Source organism: Larus michahellis, unplaced genomic scaffold, assembly GCF_964199755.1.
Source record: "Larus michahellis unplaced genomic scaffold, bLarMic1.1 SCAFFOLD_157, whole genome shotgun sequence".
NCBI classification, from domain to species: domain Eukaryota; kingdom Metazoa; phylum Chordata; class Aves; order Charadriiformes; family Laridae; genus Larus; species Larus michahellis.
In genome coordinates, this window is record NW_027436276.1 from 291,397 (window position 1) to 306,004 (window position 14,608).

Consider the following 14,608-nt stretch of genomic DNA (forward strand, 5'->3'; position numbering starts at 1 on the left):
CTTCATCAGGGGGCAGTTGACCAGTGAGATCACTTCCCTCCTCTCACACCCAATGTCTGCAGCTCCAGGGCTGATGTGGGCATGGGTGAGACCCTGTGTCATGGCAGAGTCATCAAGGCGTCAAGTGGAGCCCAAGGACAGCACCAGGAACCAGGCAGTTACTCCCTGCCTGTTTTTCGGAGGAATAGGAATGGAGACCTGGCAGATGGCAGGTGAGACTCAGTGGATGCACCAGAAGTGGAGCCTGGTATTTCCTGATGGGTCCAACAGAGTCTCTGGGCAGGAGGAAAGGTGCAAATGAAGGGATGCAACATAGAAAGGGAGTCTGGTATCTCTGCAACATGCAACCAGAGCAGATCCCTGATCCCTCCAGCTCCCTCATTGCCACACGTTTTCCTTCCCCTGCCCTCCTACTAGCACAGCACCATGGTGCATGGCTCCAAAAGTCCCAGATCTTGCAGCTTCTAGAGACAAGGTCTTGGATGTTACTTTATTCTCTTCCCATGCTCAAGAGAACATCATCAGACAGCTGAAGGCAGCCTCGCAATCGCATGCCTTGGTTCTTATGAGGGACTTCAATCACCCCGATATCTGCTGGGAAGACCACACAGCTAGGCATGCACAGTCCAGGAGGTTCCTCCAGTGCGTTGATGACAACTTTTTGACACAGGTGGTGCAGGAGCCAACAAGGAGAGGAGCACTCCTGGACCTGGTACTGACAAACACAGAGGGACTGGTGGAGGACATTAAGGTTGGGGGCAGCCTTGGCTGTAGTCATCATGAGAAGATAGAGTTCAGGATCATGGGCAGTATTCACAAAACAACAAGAAGTAAAATCGCAGCCTTGGACTTCAGGAGGGCTAACTTTGACCTCTTCCAGAAATTGCTTGGAGAGGTCCCATGGGCTAGGGCTCTGAGGCAGGGGAGCTCAAGAGAGCTGGTTGGTATTCAAACACCACTTTCTCCAAGCTCAGGATCGGTGCATCCCGAAGAGCAAGAAATCGGGCAAGGGATGCAGGAGACCTGCATGCTTGAGCAGGGAGCTTCTGAAAAAGCTCAAGTGGAAGAAGGAAATTTAGAGTAAGTGGAAGAAGGGACTGACCCTTTGGGAAGATTACAAGAACGCTGCGAGAGCGTGCAGGGATGAAACCAGGAAAGCCAAGGCCGCCTTGGAATTAAACCTGGCAAGGGATGTCAAGCTCAACAGGAAAGGGCTTCTTCAAGTATATTGGAGGCAAAAGGAAAACTAGAGAAGTTGTGGGTCAGCTGTTGAATGAGACAGGAGCCATGGTGAAGGAGGATGCGGAGAAGGCGGAGTTACTGAGTGCCGCCTTTGCTTTGGTCTTTACTGCTCGGCCCAGCCCTCAGGAGTCCCAGGCCTTGGGGAAAGTAATGGGGAAAGGCTGGACAGAGGAAGACTTCCCCTTGGTTGAGGAGGATGAAGTGAGAGATCAATTAGGTCAATTATAATATCCACAAGTCCATAGGTCCCGATGGGATGCACCCGAGAGTGCTGAGGGAGCTGGTGGAAGTCATTGCTGGGCTGCTCTCCATCATCTTTGAAAGGTCCTGGAGAACAGACGAAGTGCCTGAGGACTGGAGGAAAGCCAGTGTCACTCCAGTCTTCAAAAAGGGCAAGATGGAGGACCCGGGGAACTACAGGTTGGTCAGCCTGTAAAGATCAGGTCAGCCCTGGAAAGATGACGGAACATCTTGTTCTGGGCGTCAAGGCATGTGGAGGAAAAGAAAGCTATCAGAAGTGCTCAACATGGATTCACCAAGGGGAAATCATGTCTGACTAATCTGATAGCCTCCTATGATGGCATGACTGGATGGATAGATGAGGGGAGCGCAGTGGATGTTGTCTACCTTGACTTCAGCAAGGCATTCGACACAGTATCCCACAGCATCCTCCTAGGGAAGCTTAGGAAGAGTGGGCTTGATGAATGGACAGTAAGGTGGATAGAGAACTGGTTGAAAGACAGAGCTCAGAGGGTCGTGATTAGGGGGACAGGGTCTAGTTGGAGGTCAGTGAGGAGTGGTGTTCCCCAGGGGTCAGTACTGGGTCCAGTCCTGTTCAGTATATTCATCAATGACCTGGATGAGGGGATAGAGTGCACCCTCAGCAAGTTCGCCGATGACACAAAGCTGGGGGGGGTGGCTGACACACCGGCAGGCTGTGCCGCCATCCAGAGAAACCTGGACAGGCTGGAGAGTTGGGCAAAGAGGAACCTTATGAAATTCAACAAGGGCAAGTGTAGGGCGCTGCACCTGGGGAGGAATAACCCCCCGCAGCAGGACAGGTTGGGGGTGACCTGCTGGAGAGCAGCTTGGTGGAAAGAGACCTGGGAGTCCTGGTGGACAACAGGATGACCATGAGCCAGCAATGTGCCCTTGTGGCCAAGAAGGCCAATGGCATCCTGGGCTGCATCAAGAAGAGTGTGTCCAGCAGGTGGAGGGAGGTCATCCTCCCCCTCTGCTCTGCCCTGGGGAGGGCACACCCGGAGCACTGTGTCCAGTTCTGGGCTCCCTGGGTCAAGAAGGACAGGGAACTGCGGAGAGGGGACAGCAAAGGGCTACGAAGATGATGAGGGGACTGAAACATCTCTCGTATGATGAAAGGCTGAGGGATTTGGGTCTCTTCAGTCTGGAAAAAAGACGGCTGAGGGGGGACCTTATCAACACTTATAAATACTGAAAGGGTGGGTGTCAGGAGGATGGGACCAGGCTCTTTTCAGTGGTGCCCAGCGACAGGACAAGAGGTAACGGGCACAAACTTGAGCATAGGAAGTTCCACTTAAACATGGGGAGGAACTTCTTGACTTTGAGGGTGGCAGAGCCCTGGCACAGGCTGCCCAGAGAGGTGGGGAGTCTCCTTCTCTGGAGACGTTCCAAACCCGCCTGGACGCATTCCTGTGCCACCTGCTCTGGGTGACCCTGCTCTGGCAGGGGGTTGGACTGGATGATCTCCAGAGGTCCCTGCCAACCCTTACCATTCTGTGATTCTGTGATTCTGTGATCAGAAAACAGTCCTATGCCTAATGTTTGCAGGTCCTGCATGAGAGCAAAGCTTGCTCTGACGGTCCTACTCACAATGCAGTGTCATCACGTGGAGCATTTGCATCAGGTCTTTCTGCTATTTCATCCCAATCCATCTCATACATACATGTAGGTTACAAGATCTGGGATTGCTCTACAGGCTGCTACTGGCAAAAAGTGAAGGAGGTTATGAAACCCGTGCTTGCTGCACAGGAGTAATGAGGCTGGCAGAAGGTGCTATTTGCTTGTGGACACTGTGCCCTCCTGATCCCCTGTTCCTGGGTGTCAGAGCTGGTGTTTAGTTCCTTGGCCAGGGGCTGGGGTGGTTTCATGACCACCCTGGACTTCAGCCTTCATGGGATGCAGTATTTACACTGACCGGGAGCTGCAGAAAAGATGTGTGAGGTTGACATGTCCTCAATATGATTTGAGAGTACCCAGATCCTTAAGGTTGTCTCCAGGCTTAATCATGTGGTGTATCTCTGAGTGATTAGAAGACCTTTGCTTTGTGACCTTATGCTTTGAAAGGGCCTTGAAGACAACGGCTTGGTTTACCAGCTCCAAGCAACCATGTGGACATGAGTTTTACCTGCACATCATGGCAACCCCTCTGCTCTCCAGGCATAGTGTCACAGAGTCTCTCCTAACACGAGAGGCTGCTTCACAGCCTACTGCAAAGGGGTACTTAGAGCAGGCCGTGAAGAAGAGGAGAACCAAGACTACAGGATGATCAGATCACTGTCAGATCAGTGACAAGGCTGTGTCTGAGTACGTCTCCACTCTCCACCTGCACTGTAGCTGCATGCAGCCCTGACTTCAACACCAGCAAAATTAAAAGAGGCAGTCAGCTTAACAGGATATCCAGGGGACCTAGATAATGGTGTTATTTCCAGTTTAATTCCTTCCTGGGCATGTCACTTGTGACATGGGCATGTATGGACAGTCGGAGAGATCCTTCTGAGCAAGACACGTAAAGAACAGTCATGATACTTCCCTCATTTTGTCCAGGAACCTATCAGGAGGTGGAAATGCCGCTGACTTGTCTTACAGTCTGTCACACGTGGTGAGCTGCTGGCCTTTTCATCATTAGCTCTGAACTGGAAATAACATTTTAAACCTTATACTAACCAGCACGGAGCACAAACAAGAGTTCACATCCCCTGCTGTCTCTTTAGGTGAGTTTTGAAATAAATCCAGCAGAAAATAATTTAATAATTCAATAAATCACTGTATGACAGATTTAGACATTTCTTTTCTACTGGATAAACACAGACACAACATAAAACCACATTTGAAATGCATCATTCTCAAAAGAAGGAGACAGAATGGACATGAGCTTTAGTCAAGCTTCTGTTCTTTGTTCTAGCAATTTTAGTGGAATGAAAAATTGGAAGTTTTAATTGAATTTGTTTTTTAAAAAGGGTGCTACAGGCAAAGCAGTGGTTTTGGCTCTATGACTTATTTTGCACAGTAGGTTCCTAAATAAAACTAATTGAGCACTTGCTGCTGCACTGTAGAGAATGTCAAAGCAGCAAGAAAGCAGGAGGTTTTGATTTTTGGCCAGGTGCTCTGATAGATGGGCTTTTGGCATTCCCAAGGTACAACAAAGCAGATTGGCACTGTGGAAATAAAACACACTAGTTGAATGTTCCTGCTAAAGCTACAAGAAGGATATTTCAGCAGTTCCTTCTCAGCTGTTAGAAGCTCAGACGAAAGGATCTGTTCTCAGATCTCCAGTTCCAGGGAGAAACATAACCTGCATTTTTCCATCTTTTATTTGTGAACCACAGGAGTAAAACCTAGTTTGAAACTAAACTTCAGTTTTTGGACCGTAACTCTGTGCTACGGACCAAAATCTCTACCTGGGGAATCAAAGCTCCTACTGCAGAGGGTGCTCCTCCTTCTCCCTGCAGGACCAGCTATCTCTACCACCACACACCACCATCCCCAACCCGCTCCCGTTCAAAGCCTCACAGAAGAACCTTGCGTGACTCCCCGATAGTCAACCGACTAATTCCAATTATTACCCGCACCAGGCAGTAATTCATTCATGCTACTTTTTTCAAGCAGAGTTAAAATTTTAAGGGTATTATATTGCATATAGAGAACCTTGACATAGTAGGTGGCTAAAGTTTAATGTCACTACCTAAGTGAAAAAAGGTGTAAGCGCAGCGGTGCTGCTGCCACGCCGTAGGCTGCACAGTGCCGAGCTCCCTGCTCTCTCATAGCCGTGCACAAGACGCTGTGCAGCGCTCTCACCGATTGTCAGGGCCCTGAGGACACTAGTAGGTCTTAACGGCCGTGACCAGTGTCACCCGGTACCTCTATGGGCCCAGGAGCCCCACTTCAGCCCAGCCCTGGGCACTGGGTCCCTGCCCAAGCTGTGGGGGGAGAACGCTGCTCCCCAGCTCAGCCACGGCTGATGCTGGCTTGAACCACCAAGGTGAAGAAGCATGGTTGGCAATGCCTTATCTGCTCCCTTTCCTAAAAGGTATCTGAAAACAGAGAAACCAGTAATCTTTTCTCGATTGCACTTTCACCGCCAGCAATAATTTATTTTTTTTTCTTTCTGACTAGTCGAAGTTCACCAGAACTAAACCAACATTTCAAAACAGAAACAGCATAATGACATTTCAGCAGCTTTCAAAAAAGAAAACTTATATTATTTAATGAAAGTTTAATACTTACTACCCCAGCACTTTGTTTCAAAACCATCCAGAGTCTCTGTTATCCCAAGTATTTGAATATATACTATGTTAAAATATACATAATTAAATGATACCATAGGACAATTGCCATGCAAGTCCATTCTGGTAACGACCAATAATGAGAAATCTTCAGCTGCACTAATGGGAAGAGCCAGTTCCCCCTGCGTGTACTTCAAACCATCTTATTGTACATGCTGGACCTTACTTGGACATCTGCCTTACAGTACGGATTAACTGCACTCTGCAAATGCCTGGTTTTTCCCGTTGCCCAGACAGGAGTCAGGAAAAGTAGCTCCGAAAGAGATTTTTTTTCAGGCATCTATATTTGAACAAATGAGTCTCATTCCAGTCACAAACCCAAAAATCAGACTCAAACAATTGACATACAGTTTAGACCTCTAAAGTCTTGCTGTACAGCTTTAGAGTCCTGTATGTCTTGCCACAAATTCTATTAGCAGTAATTTACAATTCACTGGCTGATCACTTGTGACAACATTGAGCAGTGTCAGGTCTGCCACTGAGCGCACCAGCAATCCCTTAGAAACGTTGGTTTTCCCACTGACAACCGTCTTATAAGGGGGGGTTTTGAAGTCTAATTCATATAATATCTGTTCAACTGGAACTGTGAGCTAGCATTTGACTCCAGATGTCAAGCAGCTGCAGACATTGCCTAGCTACATAGCACAGCTGCTCTATGCTGTATTTATTAAGTAACCTCTCTGTCAAACTTATACTTTCCTCAAAGAACCAAACCAGGGGTGTTTGACAAAACCTGTTTTCCATTGGCTGTCACACCATTAGCATCTTCTATCTCAGCCTCCCCTTGGCTGTGGCTCCTAAAACCCGCGTTCCCCTCTGCTCCCAGAGCCTCCTTCAGTCAAACTCTCTGAAAAGTCCCCATCCTCACACCCTGGTACCCCTGATCCCACCACAGGGTACCACAGCATCTCCAGCCCCTTTGGGTTTTCATAATCCCTCTGCCTCCTTTTCTCTCTTTTTCCCTTGAGCTCATATCTTTGTGGCACACGTTGTACAACAATGTTCAGCTGGAGATTAAAAGAAGTAAAGTATTTCCTAAGCAGATCCACAATTTTTTCCTACCTTCTATATATGGAGAAAAAAATAAGTACATAAATACCTTTTACCTTTCATTGATGTTCCATGTTCTTCGCATTCTTCCTCTCTATTTGCACTGGCTGTTCCTAACGGGCAAACCTCAGGTACAGCAATTGCCTGTTTTTCCCTTTCTAGTGCTCCTTGATATTGGGGACATAACGAGGCGTGGAGCCGCAGTGAGATCACAGAGGTTTGGTTATCCAAAGTGCAAAGATATTGCCACTGGGACAGTCGTCTGATACTTGGCTGTGAATTAAGGGCTTTAAAGGGCTTCCCCATTCAGCTATGGCAGGAACTCCAGCCCACCAGCTGCAAGCATTTGGGGGGCTACTTGTCCATGGCTTTGAAATACTTCCTAGACTCGAGCTCAGTGTAAATAGATGAGTGGGTAGTGTTGCTCACCATAGATTTTCTGAATTCCTTGGAGGTCATCCTGGGGCAGTTTGAAGTTGTGTGTTTCCATGTACTGGTAGAAAGGAGCCATGATAGCACTGGGATCATTGGAGTGTTCCAGACCCAGCGCATGTCCCAGCTCATGGACTGCCACCAGGAAGAGATCGTTCCCTGTGGAAGGAAGGTACAGCCAGGTCAGTACACAGCCACAGCCCGATGCGATCCCAAGCCCCACTTACTCATAAAGCAAGAAGCAAAGGTTTTGTTACGCTATTGCACAGCAGGTCACAGTGCCAGGTTGTCACTCAACTCTTGGAGACGGTTTTAGTCCTGAAAGCCTGCACAGCTTCTACAGTCATTGTCACGGAATGGGAGGAGGCTCATATTTCGCAGGTCCTTCATAGAGAAGGATTTAATGATCACCTCTGTATCTGATTCCTCCGCTGGGGCTGACGCAGGAGCCTCTTCCCTGTCGTCTTTAGAAGAACTCTCGATCTTCATCAGAAGAGTCCTCCCCCCTGCTGTCTGGCCTTACTTGGTCTTTATCACGAGGGACAGAGGAACTTACTGACGACTTCTTTTTCCTTCTGGTCACCGGGGCAACTTGTACCGGTGCCGATGGAGTTCGAGTAGTGTCAGTGCGTATCGTACTACACCTACTCCTGCACCAAAACTGAAAGAGAAACCACCCCTGCACCCCATTCAGGAAAATCGACACCAAAAGCATGATTTTAGGAAAGCAACTGTCATTCACGATACCCAAAGGAGATCCCTCTCCTGGCTCTGATGGTGACAATTTGGCATAAGTAGTAAAGGGCGAAGTAAACATGTCCATGGTAAAATTTAAAGTATAGTTAGTGTAAGTAGTAATGGAATCCATCACGTGATGCCCGAGGTATGCAGGTAAAGAAGCTATACATTCAATCACAGCCTGGATTAGAATTAAACACAGCAGCAAAATAGCACGTTTGAACCACGGCACACAGACAGGAAGAGCGAGCAAGTGATACAAAACGTAAGGCAAGATAAGCGTTGTCGTATCAATCAACTTTAAAGCAATCCCTACAAGAGATGATACAATAAACTGTCTAGCAACAACATGATGTGAGCTGTCTGTATCAATCTCTGAGCAAGCTGGAATTCAAACTATTCCGACCATCTATCAGAACTCTGGTAGTGCCACGGTTGGGCCACAGTCAGGCCCCACGTTGGGCGCCAATAAATCTGTGGTGGCTTTGGCCAGATTGGCCGATCAGAACGACAGATGCACCCCCCGCCACGAAAAGAGAGCAGAGGGAGATTTATGAGTTTAGAAAAATAACTAAACTACTTTAATGAAAATAATAATAAATAAGGAAATAGTAAATAATAATAGAATAATAAAAACTAAAAAAAAGTATACAATATATAAAAAACCGTATCCAGCTCCCAGGATGACGATTCCGTCACCAGCAGACACAAGGAATGTCCCAGACTGGAGTCAGTGACGGACAGGAGCTGAATTCCGGATCTGGAGTCAGGAATGCTCGGATCGGGATCAAAGGCAGATGGACAGACAGGGTCCTCCTCAGACGTCGGCCATTGAAGAAAGAGAGACTTGCCCCTTTGATCCCTCAGTTTTTATACTGAGCGTGATGCAGATGGGATGGAATACTCCTGTTGGTCACCTGTCCCGTCTGCTCCTCCCTGCAGGTGAGACCCCTCTACACTTCTCCACTTCCGACCCTCCAACGGGGCAAATAGTGAAGTTAGCTGACCTTGATTGTTATAGCAATAAGTCTAAGCAAGAGCCTCTACGCATACCATTCCTTGGTATAATCAGGTCTTATCCCTCTGATAGTGAACAGTTTCTGAACAACATGCTGTTAATTTCAGACTTCAGTCAGTGAGAAGAGGCCCAGCTAAAAAGTAAAATTACAAAACAGAAAATTGGTTCCGTTTTACCTCAAACCAGGACAACGGCCAGCAAAATAGGCTGCTCTGATACCGTTGCCTCCTTATCTGAGTGCTGCCAGGAGAGGCGAGAGCACTGCCAGTCTGCTCATCAACAAGGGTACATGGTGGGAAGGGAGCTTTGTCCCCCTTCTGGGTCCTCTGGTGACGTGCTCTGATCTGACCTGGACCACCAAATCTGTCAGGGGAGATCTGTAAGGCACCTGGAAGGACAGAGAAGACCGGGGCTAACACCCACCTGAGCACATGTGGTCCCCGGGACAACCCCATCTCCTCTAGCACAGGCTCCTCAACGTGCTCTTACTTGGCTGGACTCCTGGCACTGCCGTGTCTGCGGGAGGAGGTGAGCACAGGCAGCACCATCCTGCAGGAGGCAGAGCCACAGAGGGTAAGATTGGATCGGATCTGCCTGAATTGAGCGTCTTTCCTTTTTTTTTGGCAAGGCACAAACCAAGAGCACTTGCAATCAGACACAGGAGAAAACAGTTGGCAGCGGCAGCTCAGTGTCTGCTCTGCAGCATCTCCAGACAGTGTACCTCCATTCCCCACACCTCCAAACTGCACCTGTATTAGAGGTAACAAAGTTCAGGTTTGTGTACATGGCTGAGCTCTCCTTGGGACAGGAACTGCAAACAGTGATTCATGGACAACTATCTCCACTTCTCAAATACTTATTGCTTCACTGTTACCCATAAAAACGTGACAACACAGGTTCAGGATTCTGCAAGTCCTCATAGCAGGGTGCTTTGTCAGCATCGCAAGATACCTAAAGTCGGTAACAAACAGTATTCACACCAACACGGTTAAATTGTCTAAATATTTGAGTTGGAGGGTGTAAGCACCTGAATATGCAAGACATGTTAAAATATACAAATGCATTTCAAATAAAAGTTCAAATACATTTGTTCAAGTACAAACGTCCAAAACCATATGTGGGCTAAAATTTAGCCATATATGTACTGAAAATTCCAGAATTTCTGTATTCAGGAAATCGAAACGGGCACTTAATACTTTTTTCTCATCTGCTGCTGAAAAATCTGTTGTGTGCCGAACAAGCCAATAAAACATCCAACAGCACAGTATCAAATGCATTACGTAGTTTCACGGTAAAGCTTGGACAACTGATCACTCTTCATGGGTTTTCAAAACCACTCAAGCTTAGAAGATGCACCCAGTCTTCAAAATGGATTCAAAGACTCAAAGTCTGTTGAAAATTAAATTGACTTACTCTCCTGTATCACTTAAATGCTCGGGAAAGCATAATTTTCATTGCTACCCATGGAAGTCCATGGTAAAAGTCACTCACTCCGGAGCCGACTTTCATGAGATTCTTCTCATGAAAGAGTCTCATGGGACTCTTGAGACTCTTCTCATGAAAGTCAGCTCTGTACTGAGTGACTTTTACCATGGGCTTGCGGGCTGTGCCCCTGCTAAGTACTTGGAGAATTTTTCGCTTCCCCAATTGGGTGGCACGTTCCTACTTGATGAAGTATCCAAAGGGTTTTTGTACCAATGGTATGTCTAGAAATTGTCTCTATGTAAGTCTACTTATCAATCTATGTAAGTTCTATGTGTATCAGGAGCATAAGATCAGATACTATCTTAATTTAAATTAGGTTTAAATAGCATTCGGTCACTTGTTTCTGCCCAAAAACAAATGCTAGCCCACTTTACAGCTGGAAAACAGAATCACGCAGACTCACAGAATGGTTGAGGTTGGAAGGCACCTCTGGAGATTGGCTGGTCCAAGCTCCCAGCTCAAGCAAGGTCAAGTTAAGCAGGTTGTCCAGGACTGTGTCCAGTTAGGTTTCGAATGTCAGCTTTCTTGGATTGGGAAGCCCTGTATGTAGCACTCCACATGTGCTGGGTAGAAAGGAAGGATCATCTCCCATGACCTGCTGGCAATGCTTTTCCCAACACAGCCCTGGATGCTGTTGGCCTTCCGTGCTGCAGGGGCACAATGCTCTGACTCACATTCAACTCAACAGTGTCAACCAGGACCCCCAAGTCCTCCTCTGCAAAGCTGCTTTCCAGTCTGTCGGCCACCAGCAAAGCCCAGGCGCGGGGTTTTACATTTCTCTTTGCTCAACTTCATTATGTTCTTGTCAGCCCCTTTCTCCAGCCTCTCAAGGTCTCTCTGAATGACAGCATCACTATTCAGTGTATCAACCACTCCTCCAAACTTTCTATCACCTTCAAACTTGCTGAAGGTGCACTCTGCTGCATCAAGGTCATTTGTAAACGTATTAAACAGTATTGACCTCACTATCGACCCTTCTGACACATATCCTGAACTCCACCATCTCAGTTACTGCAGCCAAGGATGCTACTGATCTTCACGCTACCCACCAGTTCTTCCTTTTAAAGTATGAGGTCCAGCAGATCACCTGCCTTTGTTGGTTCCTTGATCACCTTTGAGACAACCAGGAAGAGTCTGGAGATGATCAAGCCCAGAAAGACAAAGGCTCGTACCTGAGAAAGTATGTCAACAACCATGGTAGTCAGGCTGATCAACCCTTCCACTATTGAACAGAATTGCGTCTTTTCCTAGTTATCCTTATGAAATACCTATACCTGGAAATAGAGACAACTGTGGAAAACAGCTGCTGCTGTCCAGTGTGACTGACGGTGGTGTGGGAGGATGCCACAAAGCATGGAAAATTTTGGCTGGGGAGCTCTGCTTCCTTGCATGTAGAGGTAACGGACTCACCGAGAAATGAACCGTCCCAGTTCTAGCACAGCCACAGAGGACAGGTCAACGCTGGAGCAGAAAAGCTCTCATCCTGAGGGAGGATACATTGCTAGGTGGCCACTCGAACGGGAGTAGGGATGTCCTGGGAGGTGGTGTCTGGAGAAGATGAAGTGGAGCTGAAGAGAATTTCTAGGAAATAATGTGAGTTCCACAGAAAGTAGGACAAGAAGGTCGTCTTGCTTCTCACCAAATACCTGACTCCCAACAGCATGGTTGCTTCTCATCTCAAATCCTTTGCTGCAAGGCAGCAGAACGGCACTGGCAGACACAGCTCCCCCTCCTGCTCCCTGCCCTGGCCAGAGATTTCTCACCACTGTTTCATGCCCTCACCTTTCCTTTTGTTCTAGCCTCCTCCCAGACACATCCACAGCTCTCTTCCTTCCAGCGTGCCTATGTCATCCGCCTTCTCCATGCCGCTGTATCCCGTAAGATGGTCCCAGGTCTGAAAGCAGCTAAGTCATTCTCAGAGGTCAAGTGGACAGCATGCATTTCACGGGAAGAGGAGGCAGGAGAAAAAAGCCTAAGACCATTTTGTAAGCACAGGGTGCTCCAAACCCCAGCTCTGGATTTATTATCCTATTTCTCTTGAGGGGTCAGTTTATACCAAAAGCATCTCGTTAAGCAAGAAAGTTCCCTTTATTTTTGTAAATGGTAGGGAATTTCATAGCATGGAAGAGAATGCGTTGTTCATTCTCTTCTCAAAGGGTGTGCTGGGATTTGCTCTGAAAATACCAAGGTATAAAACTATTGCCCAAGAGCGTACTTATCTCCTCCCACAGCCCTTCGCTTGGAGCTGCGACGGCTCTTTGTGTACGGCTACCCACTGCTCTTTGGTTGCCGTTTGGAAACTGTCCTCTCAGCTGACCTGAAAGGAGCCTCCACCTCTCAAACAGCTTCTGTTAGTTCTTAAGCATGCAGTAAGGTCTCCGACGTTCCTGCTCTCCACAGATCTCAATGGGACAGCACTCTTAATGTCCACCTTCTTGGAGCAAGGAAGAACTAATAGCCTAGCTTGATACTTTGCTACTCATATGGAAACTAGGTCAGGCAATCAGATAAAGCTCCTTAATTTCCTGTTCAATCCCCTTCCCCCGTGACCAAGACAAGTAAAACTTGTATTCAGTGTATACCAGCCACCTGGGTAAGACAGTACGGTGAAGAAGGAACCGACTACTCTTGCTTTGTATTTGCAGGGAAAGGTTCCAAGACAAATCTAACAATTTTTTGCTTGTTTGCACCATCCGTAGAAAACGAACAGGTCTGGTCAGAGACCTGCCTGAGCTTTCTCCTTCCCCATTCTCGGGAGCATCCGAAACTCCACCAACAAGGACCAGAGGGAGGATGACCCTGTAAAACTGGGGGTAGTTTTGCAAGTTGGTTCATTGAGTGAAATAGTTGACTTGCTATGCTAAAAAATAAACACACACAGTTAATTTAGCTTTAAAGTTGGTGATGTGTTTTCCTTACCAAAACAATGTTATCACCAGAAAAAGTTATGAGGACACACCTATAACAATCTAAAAGCATCGCTCATTACCATGATGCCAAACCAGGTGAATATGCTGCTTATCTTACATTCAGTTTAATAGCTCCATTCTCCCCCCACACACACCAGCCACAGAATACACACAACTTGAAACATACTTTTTAGTTGAATTTTCTTCAAAAAGCAATCTGGCTTTGTGTTCAGAATAGAACTCCTGTTAGCTGATGTATTCCCAGTGGAGCTAACTTACTTCAGATAAATCACAATATAATCACACGTCAAAACCAGCTCTTTGGTTAAGCACTCAAATTGTTTATAATATACTACCTTGCCCTGCAGAGATAACAAAAACATGGTTTTATGGGAACACCACTGTAGACACAGATAAACTGATTTATGTATGATCTTCCTTCCTTCCAGCTTTGATTTTCACCTTCAGCTGGAAAAATGTCTGTTAAAAATAGCTATCTTGAGAAAGGCTTTTCTTTACAAAGCTGTTAGCACATGCCTTCTTGTACAGTTTCATTCATTTTAATTATGAAAATTGGTATCAAAATATTTTCTTTATTTGGTACCCAACTGCTGCAGGTAAGCAAAACCACTCATTTAAATGCCTGTCAGTTTACAGTAACAGGTCCCGGGGATATTATTACGGCAATTTTGAGACATTAGTATCGGTATTTATCCCGGAGCGTGGCAGCTGCATATACAGCTGTAAGGAGTGTAGGCAGACTCTGCAGAGCACCTAGCATAGCGGAGTGTAAACCCAGGACAAAGCTTCTAAGAGAACAGAAGTACAAATAATATTGTATATTGTACATATCCGGATTAATATTAGAAAAGCAACTGTGAATCTCTGATCTTTGTCACATTAGTTTTATACTTAAGAACTGTATCATCATGCTAACACATCTATGTATTGCAGTTTACTCAGACATAATTAAAAAGACATATGAAGGTTAAATTTTGAAATTTTATTGAAGAATGATACTGAAGAAATCAGACCATTGTCTGTGACAATAGCATGACTAGGATTACAGAAAAGATGGTGTGAACTTAACATGCTTTAAATACACTAAAATGGTCCCTTCCGCTCCATCAACCATGTAGAGACAATTGTTTTCCAAGCACAACTTAAAGAAGCTTTAGGGCTACTCCAAG

General features: G+C 46.5%; 1 protein-coding gene across 2 annotated transcripts in view; it reads right to left on the bottom strand.

Moving 5' to 3' along the window:
* The window catches only part of MMP24 (matrix metallopeptidase 24), a 54,244-nt gene that overhangs the window by 13,963 nt on the left and 25,673 nt on the right, over window positions 1-14,608 (bottom strand). For both annotated transcript variants that reach the window (XM_074571815.1, XM_074571816.1), the window contains one exon: window positions 7,266-7,427. In XM_074571815.1, the coding sequence (XP_074427916.1) occupies window positions 7,266-7,427 (162 nt within the window). The remainder of the gene's footprint in view (window positions 1-7,265; window positions 7,428-14,608) is intronic.